General features: G+C 51.0%; 2 protein-coding genes across 2 annotated transcripts; one reads left to right on the top strand and one right to left on the bottom strand.

The window, feature by feature from the left end:
• Positions 1–2,463: 2,463 nt before the first annotated feature.
• LOC137308582 (zinc finger protein 774-like) lies at positions 2,464–5,987 on the bottom strand. Its single transcript, XM_067977196.1, has 2 exons — positions 5,686–5,987; positions 2,464–4,945 (listed from the first exon to the last, which is right to left on the bottom strand). The coding sequence occupies exons 1-2, from the start codon at positions 5,709–5,711 to the stop codon at positions 3,913–3,915; spliced, it is 1,059 nt and encodes a 352-aa protein (XP_067833297.1). The 5' UTR covers positions 5,712–5,987; the 3' UTR covers positions 2,464–3,912.
• Positions 5,704–11,746, top strand: LOC137308587 (zinc finger protein 34-like). The gene is made up of 2 exons (XM_067977205.1): positions 5,704–6,190; positions 10,513–11,746. Exon 2 carries the CDS (start codon positions 10,514–10,516, stop codon positions 11,321–11,323), a length of 810 nt encoding a protein of 269 aa, XP_067833306.1. The 5' UTR covers positions 5,704–6,190; position 10,513; the 3' UTR covers positions 11,324–11,746.
• Positions 11,747–12,612: the final 866 nt, after the last annotated feature.

Raw genomic sequence — 12,612 nt, 5'->3', positions numbered from 1 at the left:
CCGTCCTTACCCGGTGTGGCCGATATGTGACTCCAGACCCACAGCAATGTGGTTGATTCTTAATTGCCCTCTGAAATGGCCTAACAAGCCACTCAGTTGTCGCCAAGGCTTCTTCGACAGCACCTCCCAAACCCGTGACTTCGACCACCGAGAAGGACAAGAGCAGCAGACACATGGGAACAACACCACCTGCACGTTCCCCTCCAAGTCACACACCATCCCGACTTGGAAATATATTGCCGTTCCTTCATTGTCGCTGGGTCAAAATCCTGGAACTCCCTTCCTAACAGCACTGTGGGAGAACTGTCACCACACGGACTGCAGCGGTTCAAGAAGGCGGCTCACCACCACCTTCTCGAGGGCAATTAGGGATGGGCAATAAAATGCCGGCCCGCCAGCGACGCCCACATCCCATGAACGTTGTATCTAACCCGTGCTGTACCTGCCCTGGGAGTGTTTGATGGGACAGTGTAAAGGGAGATTTACTCCATATCTAACCCGTGCTGTACCTGCCCAGGGAGTGTTTGATGGGACAGTGTTGAGGGAGCTTTACTCTGTATCTAACCCGTGCTGTACCTGCCCTGGGAGTGTTTGATGGGACAGTGTAGAGGGAGCTTTACTCTGTATCTAACCCGTGCTGTACCTGCCCTGGGAGTGTTTGATGGGACAGTGTCGAGGGAGCTTTACTCTGTATCTAACCTGTGCTGTACCTGCCCTGGGAGTGTTTAATTGGACAGTGTAGAGGGAGCTTTAATCTGTATCTAACCCGTGCTGTACCTGCCCTGGGAATGTTTGACGGGACAGTGTAGAGGGAGCTTTACTCTGTATCTAACTTGTGCTGTCCCTGCCCTGGGAGTGTTTGATGGGACAGTGTAGAGGGAGCTTTACTCTGTATCTAACCCGTGCTGTACCTGCACTGGGAGTGTTTGATTGTAGAGTGTGGAGGGAGCTTTACTCCGTATCTAACCCGTGCTGTACTTGCCCTGGGAGTGTTTGATGGGACAGTGTAGAGGGAGCTTTACTCTGTATCTAACCCGTGCTGTACCTGCCCTGGGAGTGTTTGATGGGACAGTGTCGAGGGAGCTTTACTCTGTATCTAACCTGTGCTGTACCTGCCCTGGGAGTGTTTAATTGGACAGTGTAGAGGGAGCTTTAATCTGTATCTAACCCGTGCTGTACCTGCCCTGGGAATGTTTGACGGGACAGTGTAGAGGGAGCTTTACTCTGTATCTAACTTGTGCTGTCCCTGCCCTGGGAGTGTTTGATGGGACAGTGTAGAGGGAGCTTTACTCTGTATCTAACCCATGCTGCACCTGCCCTGGCAATGTGTGATGGGACAGTGTAGAGGGAGCTTTACTCTGTATCTAACCCGTGCTGTCCCTGCCCTGGGAGTGTTTGATTGTAGAGTGTGGAGGGAGCTTTACTCTGTATCTAACCCATGCTGCACCTGCCCTGGCAATGTGTGATGGGACAGTGTAGAGGGAGCTTTACTCTGTATCTAACCCGTGCTGTACCTGCACTGGGAGTGTTTGATTGTAGAGTGTGGAGGGGGTTTTCACTCTGTATCTAACCCATGCTGCACCTGCCCTGGCAATGTGTGATGGGACAGTGTAGAGGGAGCTTTACTCTGTATCTAACCCGTGCTGTACTTGCCCTGGGAGTGTTTGATGGGACAGTGTAGAGGGAGCTTTACTCTGTATCTAACCCGTGCTGTACCTGCACTGGGAGTGTTTGACGGGACGGCGTAGAGGGAGCTTTGCTCTGTATCTAACCCGTGCTGTACCTGCCCTGGGAGTGTTTGATGGGACAGTGTGGAGGGAGCTTTACTCCGTATCTAACCCGTGCTGTACCTGCCCTGGGAGTGTTTGATGGGACGGCGTAGAGGGAGCTTTACTCTGTATCTAACCCGTGCTGTACCTGCCCTGGGAGTGTTTGATGGGACGGCGTAGAGGGAGCTTTACTCCGTATCTAACCCGTGCTGTACCTGCCCTGGTAGTGTTTGATGGGACGGCGTGGAGGGAGCTTTACTCCGTATCTAACTCGTGCTGTACCTGCACTGGGAGTGTTTGACGGGACGGCGTAGAGGGAGCTTTACTCTGTATCTAACCCGTGCTGTACCTGCCCTGGGAGTGTTTGATGGGACAGTGTAGAGGGAGCTTTACTCTGTATCCAACCCTGTACCTGCCCCCGGCGTGTTTGATGGAACAGTGTAGAGGGGGTTTTACTCTGTATGTCACCCATGCTGTACCTGCCCTGGGAGTGTTTGATGCTAACTGTCATTGTTGTTGGGTTAATACCCATGATATTTTATCAGATTCAGCATCACTGGTCACTTTATAAGTGCACCTCACGGCCCCTAGGATCTGGAGTGCACACATTTCGAGTGATCATAACAGGAAGCCCATACTCTTAGTACTGGTTCCTGGAATATATCTCACACTGATACTAACTAGAGGCACAAGCTTTGAACCAACCAGTAGGTTTATTTGTATTATGTGGGCAGTAACGAACAGTGTGCAGTGTAACACATGGATTTCCCTCCGTTCCTCCACACGACAATAACAAAGGGTTGTTCTCTCTAAAGACAACCGTTCACTTGCTCCAGCCACACTCTTGATCCGTTTACCTTTGCCAGGACGACACGTGTTGTGAAACACATTCAGCCCCCTGGCTGCGAGACTGACGCCCTGACTGTGACTGAAAAGACCGACATTGGACTGCCAATTCAATTCCTGCAAGAGCAAATTCCCCACCCAATCAACTGTCCATCACAGAGGGCTCCAGCCGATCAGGGTCCCTGACCTCTGAGACACAGCGGGTCAGTCAAAGGCACTGCCCAGGCTGAGGCTTTGCTCTGTGACCAGGCAGCTTGTAAACGGGCCCAGGTTGACCCTGAAAGAAAAGCAAGAGGTGACTCCATCTCCCATGAACAGGAGGAGGCCATTCGGCCCCTCGAGCCTGTTCCGCCATTCACTTAGATCATGGCTGACCTGTATCTTAACTCCATCTCCCCGCCTTGGTACCATAACCCTTAATACCCTCGCCTCACAAAAATCAACAATCTTAGTTTTGAAATTTCCAGTTGTCCCCCGGCCTCAACAGCTTTTCTGGGGGAGAGAGTTCCAGATTCCCACTCCCGTTTGTGTGAAGAAGTGATTCCCGACATCACCCCCTTAACGGCCTGGCTCGAATTTTAAGGTTCTGCTCACCTTGTTCTGGACTCCCCCCAACCAGAGGAAATAGTTTCTCTCTATCTACCCGGTCAAATCCTTTAATCATCTTAAACACCTCGATCAGATCACCCCTTGATCTTTTATACTCGAGGGAACACATTGGAACAAACAGTCATTCCTCAATCTTCGACTGGGGTCATTGAAGACGTGAACAGCAGCCAATCGATACGGGGAACTTACTAAAGTCCTTCGCTTTATCAATTTGCATTGATGAAGGACACCGCAGGCAGCTTGTCTGGAACTGAACTGTTGGGTTTTCCTTGGAGAAATACCTTATGTGCTGATTCCAGCAACACAAAATATAAGTTTAAAAAATTCATCACAGACAGAAAAAGACCTGTTTTCATCACACTGAGACTCGGCGCTCTGAATGATAAAATGTCCCATTCCCCAGCACTGACATCCATTCACCCAAAAGGTAAGATAAACCCACTATCTTCTCACCCAGTCACAGCTACAGAGGGACTGGGAATGTCCAGAACAAGTCACCAGTCAGCTCTTAGAGACATCAAAGACTCGACACAGAGTCTGAAAGAAAGCTGACTGATTTGCCACATATTGAGAAGGATAAAATCCAGTGATAGGGGTAATTAACATCAGCAGAAACTACCAGAATGAACATGGTTCAGTCCTGGATGTGATTAACAGCAGCAATAACAGCAGAATCCAACCCCTGCAGTCAAACGTGAGTACGCTGGTGTCTCAGCAGGTGGGAGGACTGAGTGAATCCCTTCCCACACACGGAGCAGGTGAACGGCCTCTCCCCGGTGTGAACGTGCTGGTGGGTCAGCAGGTAGGATGAACAAGTGAACCCCTTCCCGCACACGGAGCAGGTGAACGGCCTCTCCCCGGTGTGAACCCGCTGGTGGGTCAGCAGGTTGGAGGACTGAGTGAATCCCTTCCCGCACGCGGAGCAGGTGAACGGCCTCTCCCCGGTGTGGACCCGCTGGTGTCTCAGCAGGTTGGACGAGTGGGTGAATCCCTTCCCACACACGGAGCAGGTGAACGGCCTCTCCCCGGTGTGAATACGCTGGTGCATCAGCAGGTGGGATGAACGAGTGAATCCCTTCCCGCACACAGGGCAGGTCAACAGCCTGTCTCCAGCGTGAGTGCACCGGTGCGTCAGCTGGCTGGACGGTCGTCTGAACCTCTTGGTGCATCGCGAGCAACCGAACGGTCTCTCCTCGCTATGAACGCGCTGGTGCTGGGACAACAACTCGGGACTTTTAAAGCTGCTCCCGCAGTCAGAGCATCCGAAAGGTCTCTCGTCAGTGTGAACCAGTTGGTGTCTCAGCAGGTGAAAGGAAGAATTGAATCCCTTCCCACACACGGAGCAGGTGTAGGGCCTCTCCCCGGTGTGAATGCGCTGGTGTGTCCGCAGGTGGGAGGACTGAGTGAATCCCTTCCCGCACACGGAGCAGGTGTAGGGCCTCTCCCCGGTGCGGCTGTGGCAATGTTTTCCCGGCTGGGATTGGCACGGAAATCCCTGCTCGGCGTCGGCACAGTCACACGGTTGCCCCCCGGCGTGGCTGCGCTCGTGCCTCGCCAGGTTGGACGATCGGCTGAAGGCTCGTCCGCACACGGAGCACGGGTACGGTCTGTCGCTGCTGTGATCGGCGCCTTGTTCTTCCATGACAGGTCCCGATGAATCGAGCGGCTCTGTCGGATCCCGACGTGAGTTTCCCGTCTGCAAACCCTCCCCTTCTAATACCCTGTCAAAAGGAGTTTACAAAAGTCAGCGCTGTAAGTACAGGATAGAAATTCAAAAACATACAATTCCCGTGGAACATTCTTTTCTTTCTTGTCCCTTCTGAGCTGTAAATCCGTAATCACTGTTGCAGGAAATTGTACGTAAACAGCAATGTGATAATGACCAGGTCATTAGTGATGTTGGAATTATAAAGAGGGTCTAAAAGGAAGGGTTTGGGGGCTGTTCCAGAGAGTGGGAGCAGGTGACTGCAAGCATGGCAGCAGGGGATGCAAAAGAGGCTGAAGTCAGAGGAACAGGGATCTCTTGAGGCTGGCTGTTGCGCTGAAGGAGGTTATACCGATATACACGGTGATGGTAACTAGCCATCAAGTGCACCATTTCAAATACACCCTGAATAATTCGTATCAATCATAAGAGAGCTTCAGATGAAGACTATTGGACCCCACTGGACTCAGATAGCCCCACGTCGCCCAGGAGAGGTTGCTATGTATTTAACCCAATCTCTTCTCGGTTTGATTTGGATACCCGTTGGGTACGCCGGGAGCTCGGCAGGGTCCGGATCGCCCGCCGGCTCCCAATCCACCTGCCTGCGTTTCCAGCCGACCGGTGCGAAAAAAAAATTTCGCTGACCGCGGTCCGCATCAATGGCTGCCTTAGTACCCACAATGCCCAGCGCGCCAGAAACCGCTCTATCCGCCGCGATAGTTTCAGCGCGCATGCGCCCCTTCCCCCACCACACACCACGTGGGCGGGGACCCGCAGTGCATCCTGGGGTGCGCTGGGTTGGGCTCCAGCCGCTTGTGGAGAGTCCGGCGGCCGGAGCGAGTGAGGAGAATCACCGGGGCCCCGGGGTGCGGGCGGAGGAGGAGCGAGGGCCCGAGACTGTTTGATGTGTTCCGGCCCTCGGTTGTTTATGAAGCCTGCACCGATCCGCGCTCTCTCCCCTTTCCCGGGCACGGCCATTCCGGGCCTTAGGCCCGCACTCGGCCGCCGCGCCGCTCCGCTCCTACCTCTCGAAGCTTCTCTTGCCACGGCCCGCACTGCGCATGCTCGGGACAGAGACTGCGCCTGCGCACTCGCCTCCCGTCAGACCGATAGGGCGCTTTCTACGGCGCGGGGGTTTCTGGGTAAGGATGACCGCCATGGAAACGAATTGAAGCGCCGCACGCCCGGGATGGGAGCAAAGTCTGTCCTTTTTCACCGTCGCAGCGGGAAATCTCCAACACAGGTTATCGAATTGAAGCAGGTACTGGTTGTACTTTCATATTCTGATTATATTTCAGGGAGCGAGTGCTCAATCTATGGGCACAGGCTGCCGAGGGAGACGGTGGGAGCAGTTAGTATATAAAGCATTCAAATGCAAATTAGATAACATTTCTTCCAGTAAAGGACAATTAGGGATGGGTAACAAATGCCGGCCTTGCCAGCGACGCCCACTTCCCATGAACGAATAAAAAAAAGATAATTTGGGATACAGTGTGTGAGTAATTTAAGACTTGACCTGTGGTGAGTGCAGCATTGCTTCTGAGGAACAGGTGACTTTGGGCCTGTGGTTCCCAATGCTCTCCACCACTGGGGGTTTTCCTCACCTCATGTTTGGGTCTGTTGGAGACTAATTGATAAGAGATTGAATGTTATGATTAGTCAACAACTCCATTATCAATTCTTTTTTATTCATTCATGGGATGTGGGCGTCGCTGGCGAGGCCGGCATTTATTGCCCATCCCTAATTTCCCTCGAGAAGGTGGTGGTGAGCCGCCTTCTTGAACCGCTGCAGTCCGGTGTGGTGACGGTTCTCCCACAGTGCTGTTAGGAAGGGAGTTCCAGGATTTTGACCCAGCGGCGATGAAGGAACGGCGATATATTTCCAAGTCGGGATGGTGTGTGACTTGGAGGGGAACGTGCAGGTGGTGTTGTTCCCATGTACCTGCTGCTCTTGTCCTTCTCGATGGTAGAGGTCGCGGGTTTGGGAGGTGCTGTTGAAGAAGCCTTGGCGAGTTGCTGCAGTGCATCCTGTGGATGGTGCACACTGCAGCCACAGTGCGCCGTTGGTGAAGGGAGTGAATGTTTAGGGTGATGAATGGGGTGCCAATCAAGCGGGCTGCTTTATCTTGGATGGTGTCGAGCTTCTTGAGTAATGTTGGAGCTGCACTTATCCAAGCAAGTGGAGAGTATTCCATCACACTCCTGACTTGTGCCTTGTAGATGGTGGAAAGGCTTTGGGGAGTCAGGAGGTGAGTCACTCGCCGCAGAATACCCAGCCTCTGACCTGCTCTCGTAGCCACAGTATTTATATGGCTGGTCCAGTTCAGTTTCTGGTCAATGGTGACCCCCAGGATGTTGATGGTGGGGGATTCGGCGATGGTAATGCCGTTGAATGTCAAGGGGAGATGGTTCGACTCTCTCTTGTTGGAGATGGTCATTGCCTGGCACTTATCTGGTGCGAATGTTACTTGCCACTTATGAGCCCAAGCCTGGATGTTGTCCAGGTCTTGCTGCATGCGGGCTCGGACTGCTTCATTATTTGAGGGGTTGCGAATGGAACTGAACACTGTGCAGTCATCAGCGAACATCCCCATTTCTGACCTTATGATGGAGGGAAGGTCATTGATGAAGCAGCTGAAGATGGTTGGGCCTCGGACACTGCCCTGAGGAACTCCTGCAGCAATGCCCTGGGGCTGAGGTGATTGGCCTCCAACAACCACTACCATCTTCCTTTGTGCTAGGTATGACTCCAGCCACTGGAGAGTTTTCCCCCTGATTCCCATTGACTTCAATTTTACGAGGGCTCCTTGGTGCCACACTCGGTCAAATGCTGCCTTGATGTCAAGGGTAGTCACTCTCACCTCACGTCTGGAATTCAACTCTTTTGTCCATGTTTGGACCAAGGCTGTAATGAGGTCTGGAGCCGAGTGGTCCTGGCGGAACCCAAACTAAGCATCGGTGAGCAGGTTATTGGTGAGTAAGTGCCGCTTGATAGCACTGTCGACGACACCTTCCATCACTTTGCTGATGATTGAGAGTAGACTGATGGGGCGGTAATTGGCCGGATTGGATTTGTCCTGCTTTTTGTGGACAGGACATACCTGGGCAATTTTCCACATTGTCGGGTAGATGCCAGTGTTGTAGCTGTACTGGAATAGCTTGGCTAGAGGCGCAGCTAGTTCTGGAGCACAAGTCTTCAGCACTACAGCTGGGATGTTGTCGGGGCCCATAGCCTTTGCTGTATCCAGTGCACTCAGCCGTTTCTTGATATCACGTGGAGTGAATCGAATTCGCCGAAGACTAGCTTCTGTGATGGTGGGGATATCGGGAGGAGGCCGAGATGGATCATCCACTCGGCACTTCTGGCTGAAGATGGTTGCAAATGCTTCAGCCTTGTCTTTTGCACTCACGTGCTGGACTCCACCATCATTGAGAATGGGGATGTTTGCAGTGCCTCCTCCTCCCGTTAGTTGTTTAATTGTCCACCACCATTCACGACTGGATGTGGCAGGACTGCAGAGCTTTGATCTGATCCGTTGGTTGTGGAATCGCTTAGCTCTGTCTATAAAGCATTCAAATGCAAATTGGATAAAAATTTCTTTCAGTCAAGGGCAATTAGGGATGGGCAACAAATGCTGGCCTTGCCAGCGACGCCCACTTCCCATGAACGAATAAAAAAAAGATAATTTGGGATACAGTGTGTGAGTAATTTAAGACTTGACCTGTGGTGAGTGCAGCATTGCTTCTGAGGAACAGGTGACTTTGGGCCTATGGTTCCCAATGCTCTCCACCACTGGGGGTTTTCCTCACCTTATCAATTTTTTTTTATTCATTCATGGGATGTGGGCGTCGCTGGTGAGGCCGGCATTTATTGCCCACCCCTAATTGCCCTTGAGAAGGTGGTGGTGAGCTGCCTTCTTGAAACGCTGCAGTCCGTGTGGTGAAGGTTCTCACACAGTGCTGTTAGGAAGGGAGTTCCAGGATTTTGACCCAGCGACGATGAAGGAACGGCCGATATATTTCCAAGTCGGGATGGTGTGTGACTTGGAGGGGAACGTGCAGATGGTGTTGTTCCCATGTACCTGCTGCACTTGTCCTTCTAGGTGGTAGAGGTCGTGGGTTTGGGAGGTGCTGTCGAAGAAGCCTTGGCGAGTTGCTGCAGTGCATCCTGTGGATGGTACACACTGCAGCCACAGTGCGCCGGTGGTGAAGGGAGTGAATGTTTAGGGTGGTGGATGGGGTGCCAATCAAGCGGGCTGCTTTGTATCTTGCGACTACCAGGATGGTAGAAGACGAACTCGATGAACCTTGGTCCTTTTTGGTCCATCAATTCCTCTGTTCCTATTTTCTAATTCTTTCCCAAGCAGATTGAGGCCTGTGATTCTGAGGTATACATTCATCACGTGTCTTTTAGTGAAACAAAGACAGATCCTGCTGGAAACCTTCAGCATCTGTGGAGAGAACAGTTAACGTTTCAGTTGGAGACCCTCCTCTTTTGTACTGATCAACCTAATGGCAGGCGTGACTTGATTGACGGATGCAATGGACCAATCGGTATAGGGAAAAGTAGTTGGAGGGCGGAGCAAGTGGTGCTCCTGTGACCTGTCGTGTTTTAGGAGGGGTGGGGATTTGCGGTATCAAGTTCGGTGTTTCCAGACCTGGGCTCCCCTATCAGGTTCTGAGTTGGGGAAAACTGAATATTTGTTTTATTTTTTTTTTTGCAAAGAGCTGTATTATTTTTACAACATAGCAAGAAGGAACCGTTTATGAATCTTCTCTGTTCTGGCTAAGAGCAGATTTTTAAAACTCTGTGACTGCAACAGATATTTGTGTGGAAAACCATTTTTTTTTCTGGGGTTTCATCATTAACTTCTGGCACTTGACAAAGATTGTATTGCTGGGAGGGTCAGGCTCTTAACGATACAGCATAGGTGATAGTTAAAGGAATACTGTTTCACTTTTACCTGCTTTTATGGTACTTCATGTTTGTGGGATCTTGCTGTGCCCAAAATTGGCTGCCGTGTTTCCTACATTACAACAGTGACGACCCTTCAAAAGTACTTGGTTGGCTGTAAAGGGCTTTGGCACGTCCTGAGTTCATGAAAGGAACTGTATAAATGCAAGTATTTCTTTTAAAGTTACAGTCCCCCTCTTTCCATTATGTTTGAATTTAAAGGGACAGTGTCCCCTCTTACCCGTGGGGGCAGGTATTTCAACAGACATCGTAGTTTCCAACCTCCACCTTTAGTCAGCCATCCTCTGCTGCCGTGCATAAAGTCAGATAGCCCGGTGGGGAGGGATGGAATACTGGAGCCTGGTCTTCAGTTGCTTCCAAGCCTTTATTCACAACGCTCCACACCACACCCTTGATCAGCTCTCTTATAAATGGATACAGGAGAGTTCCCAATTGATATGCACCATCTGAATACAATTAACACTAATTGATAATCACGTGATACAATTGTTCTGGAGTTACAGGGAGGAATGAGAGAGGAGAGAATGTTCCACAGAAACTAGAATTGTCTGCTCTGAATTTCTATCCTGTGTTCACAATGATGAATTTTGGTAAACTCCTTTTTACAGGATGTTAGAAGGGGAGTATTTGCAGACGGGAAACTCAAACCAAACCTCACGTCAAGATCTGACCGAGTCCCTCGATTCATCAGGACCTGAATATCGTCGGCCTTTGAATGCGGAAGGAGAAAGCACCAATCACAAGAGTAGGATACCGTACATCTGTTCGTTGTGTGGACGGGCCTTCAGCCAATCATCCAACATGTTGAGGCACAGACGCGGCCACACCGGGGAGCAACCGTATCAGTGTGGGGACTGCGGGAAGGGATTCAATTACCCGTCGGAGCTGGAAACTCATCGGCACAGCCACACCGGGGAGAGGCCGTTCACCTGCTCCGTGTGTGGGAAGGGATTCACTCAGTCCTCCAACATGCTGACGCACCAGCGGGTTCACACCGACGAGAGACGCTTTAAATGCTCCGACTGTGGGAAGGGCTTTAAAAGCTCTGAGGAGCTGGTGAAACACCAGCGCATTCACACCGGGGAGAGGCCGTTCAGGTGCCCTTACTGCGGGAAGGGATTCACTCAGTCGTCCAGCCTGCTGAGACACCAGCGCATTCACACGGACGAGAGGCCCTTCACCTGCTCTGACTGCGGGAAGAGCTTCCGCAGCTCGGAAGAGCTTTTGATCCACCAGCGCATTCACACGGACGAGAGGCCCTTCAGGTGCACTCACTGTGAGAAGAGGTTTAAGCGATCGTCCAGCCTGCTGACCCACCAGCAAGTGCACAGGGGAGAGAGGCCGTTCACCTGCTCCGTGTGCGGGAAGGGATTCACCCGGTCCTCCTACCTGCTGAGGCACCAGCAAGTTCACACTTGACCGCAGGGGTCGGATTCTGCTGCTGTTAATCACGTCCAGGACTGAACCGTGTTCATTTAATGATCCCTATGACTGGCCTGGAGTTTAATGTTCTGTGTATGTGACAAATAAATCAGCTTTGTGTTAAACGCACGGTATGTGGAGCCCCTGATGACGCTCAGTGCCAGTACTGAGGGAGTGCTGCACTATCGGAGGTGCCAATTTCTTTGAAATAGTGGCCGGTGTCCTGGGGCCAATATTAATCCTTCAACCAACATCACTTAAACAGATCATCTGGGCATTTATCACATTGCAGTTTGTGGGATCCTGCTGTGCGCAAATTGGCTGCCGCGTTTCCTGCATTATAGCACAGTACTTAATTGCCTGTCCCGAGGTCATGAAAGGCACCGAATAAATGCAAATAGTTCGTTCCTTCTAATATAAGAGGAGAGCTGATTGATAATTTGTCGTGTCCGCGGTGTCCCTTTAAGACCTGCTGTCTGTGACCTTTCCCCTTAATTCAGGGACTCTCAGCTGAAATTATTTCACAATAAAATTATTAACATCCCACAACAATCCCAAATTAATCTTTGGTACAAAAATCTATAATTCAGTGTCTGAAAGATTCCACTTTCATATCAGACAGGAGGAGATTGGTGTCAGTGAGTGTGGGATTGGTTTATATCAGACAGGAGGAGATTGGTGTCAGTGACTGGGATTGGTTTATATCAGACAGGAGGAGATTGGTGTCAGTGACTGGGATTGGTTTATATCAGACAGGAGGAGATTGGTGTCAGTGACTGGGATTGGTTTATATCAGACAGGAGGAGATTGGTGTCAGTGACTGGGATTGGTTTATATCAGACAGGAGGAGATTGGTGTCAGTGAGTGTGGGATTGGTTTATATCAGACAGGAGGAGATTGGTGTCAGTGACTGGGATTGGTTTATATCAGACAGGAGGAGATTGGTGTCAGTGAGTGGGATTGGTTTATATCAGACAGGAGGAGATTGGTGTCAGTGACTGGGATTGGTTTATATCAGACAGGAGGAGATTGGTGTCAGTGAGTGTGGGATTGGTTTATATCAGACAGGAGGAGATTGGTGTCAGTGAGTGGGATTGGTTTATATCAGACAGGAGGAGATTGGTGTCGGTGACTGGGATTGGTTTACATCAGACAGCAGGAGATTGGTGTCAGTGACTGGGATTGGTTTATATCAGACAGGAGGAGATTGGTGTCAGTGACTGGGATTGGTTTATATCAGACAGGAGGAGATTGGTGTCGGTGACTGGGATTGGTTTATATCAGAC

The sequence above is a fragment of the Heptranchias perlo genome, unplaced genomic scaffold (assembly GCF_035084215.1).
Source record: "Heptranchias perlo isolate sHepPer1 unplaced genomic scaffold, sHepPer1.hap1 HAP1_SCAFFOLD_134, whole genome shotgun sequence".
NCBI lineage: Eukaryota > Metazoa > Chordata > Chondrichthyes > Hexanchiformes > Hexanchidae > Heptranchias > Heptranchias perlo.
Note: the sequence above shows the minus strand (reverse complement) of the source record. Positions and strands in the feature narration are given on the sequence as shown.

Excerpts from the sequence above, each read along its gene's own strand:
- LOC137308582 (XM_067977196.1), bottom strand. The coding sequence starts at position 5,711 with ATGCACTGCGGGTCCCCGCCCACGTG. Across the intron at positions 4,946-5,685 it reads TGCGGGTCCCCGCCCACGTG|GGTATTAGAAGGGGAGGGTT; the intron begins GTGTGTGGTGGG and ends TCCTTTTGACAG.
- LOC137308587 (XM_067977205.1), top strand. The coding sequence starts at position 10,514 with ATGTTAGAAGGGGAGTATTTGCAGACGGGAAACTCAAACCAAACCTCA.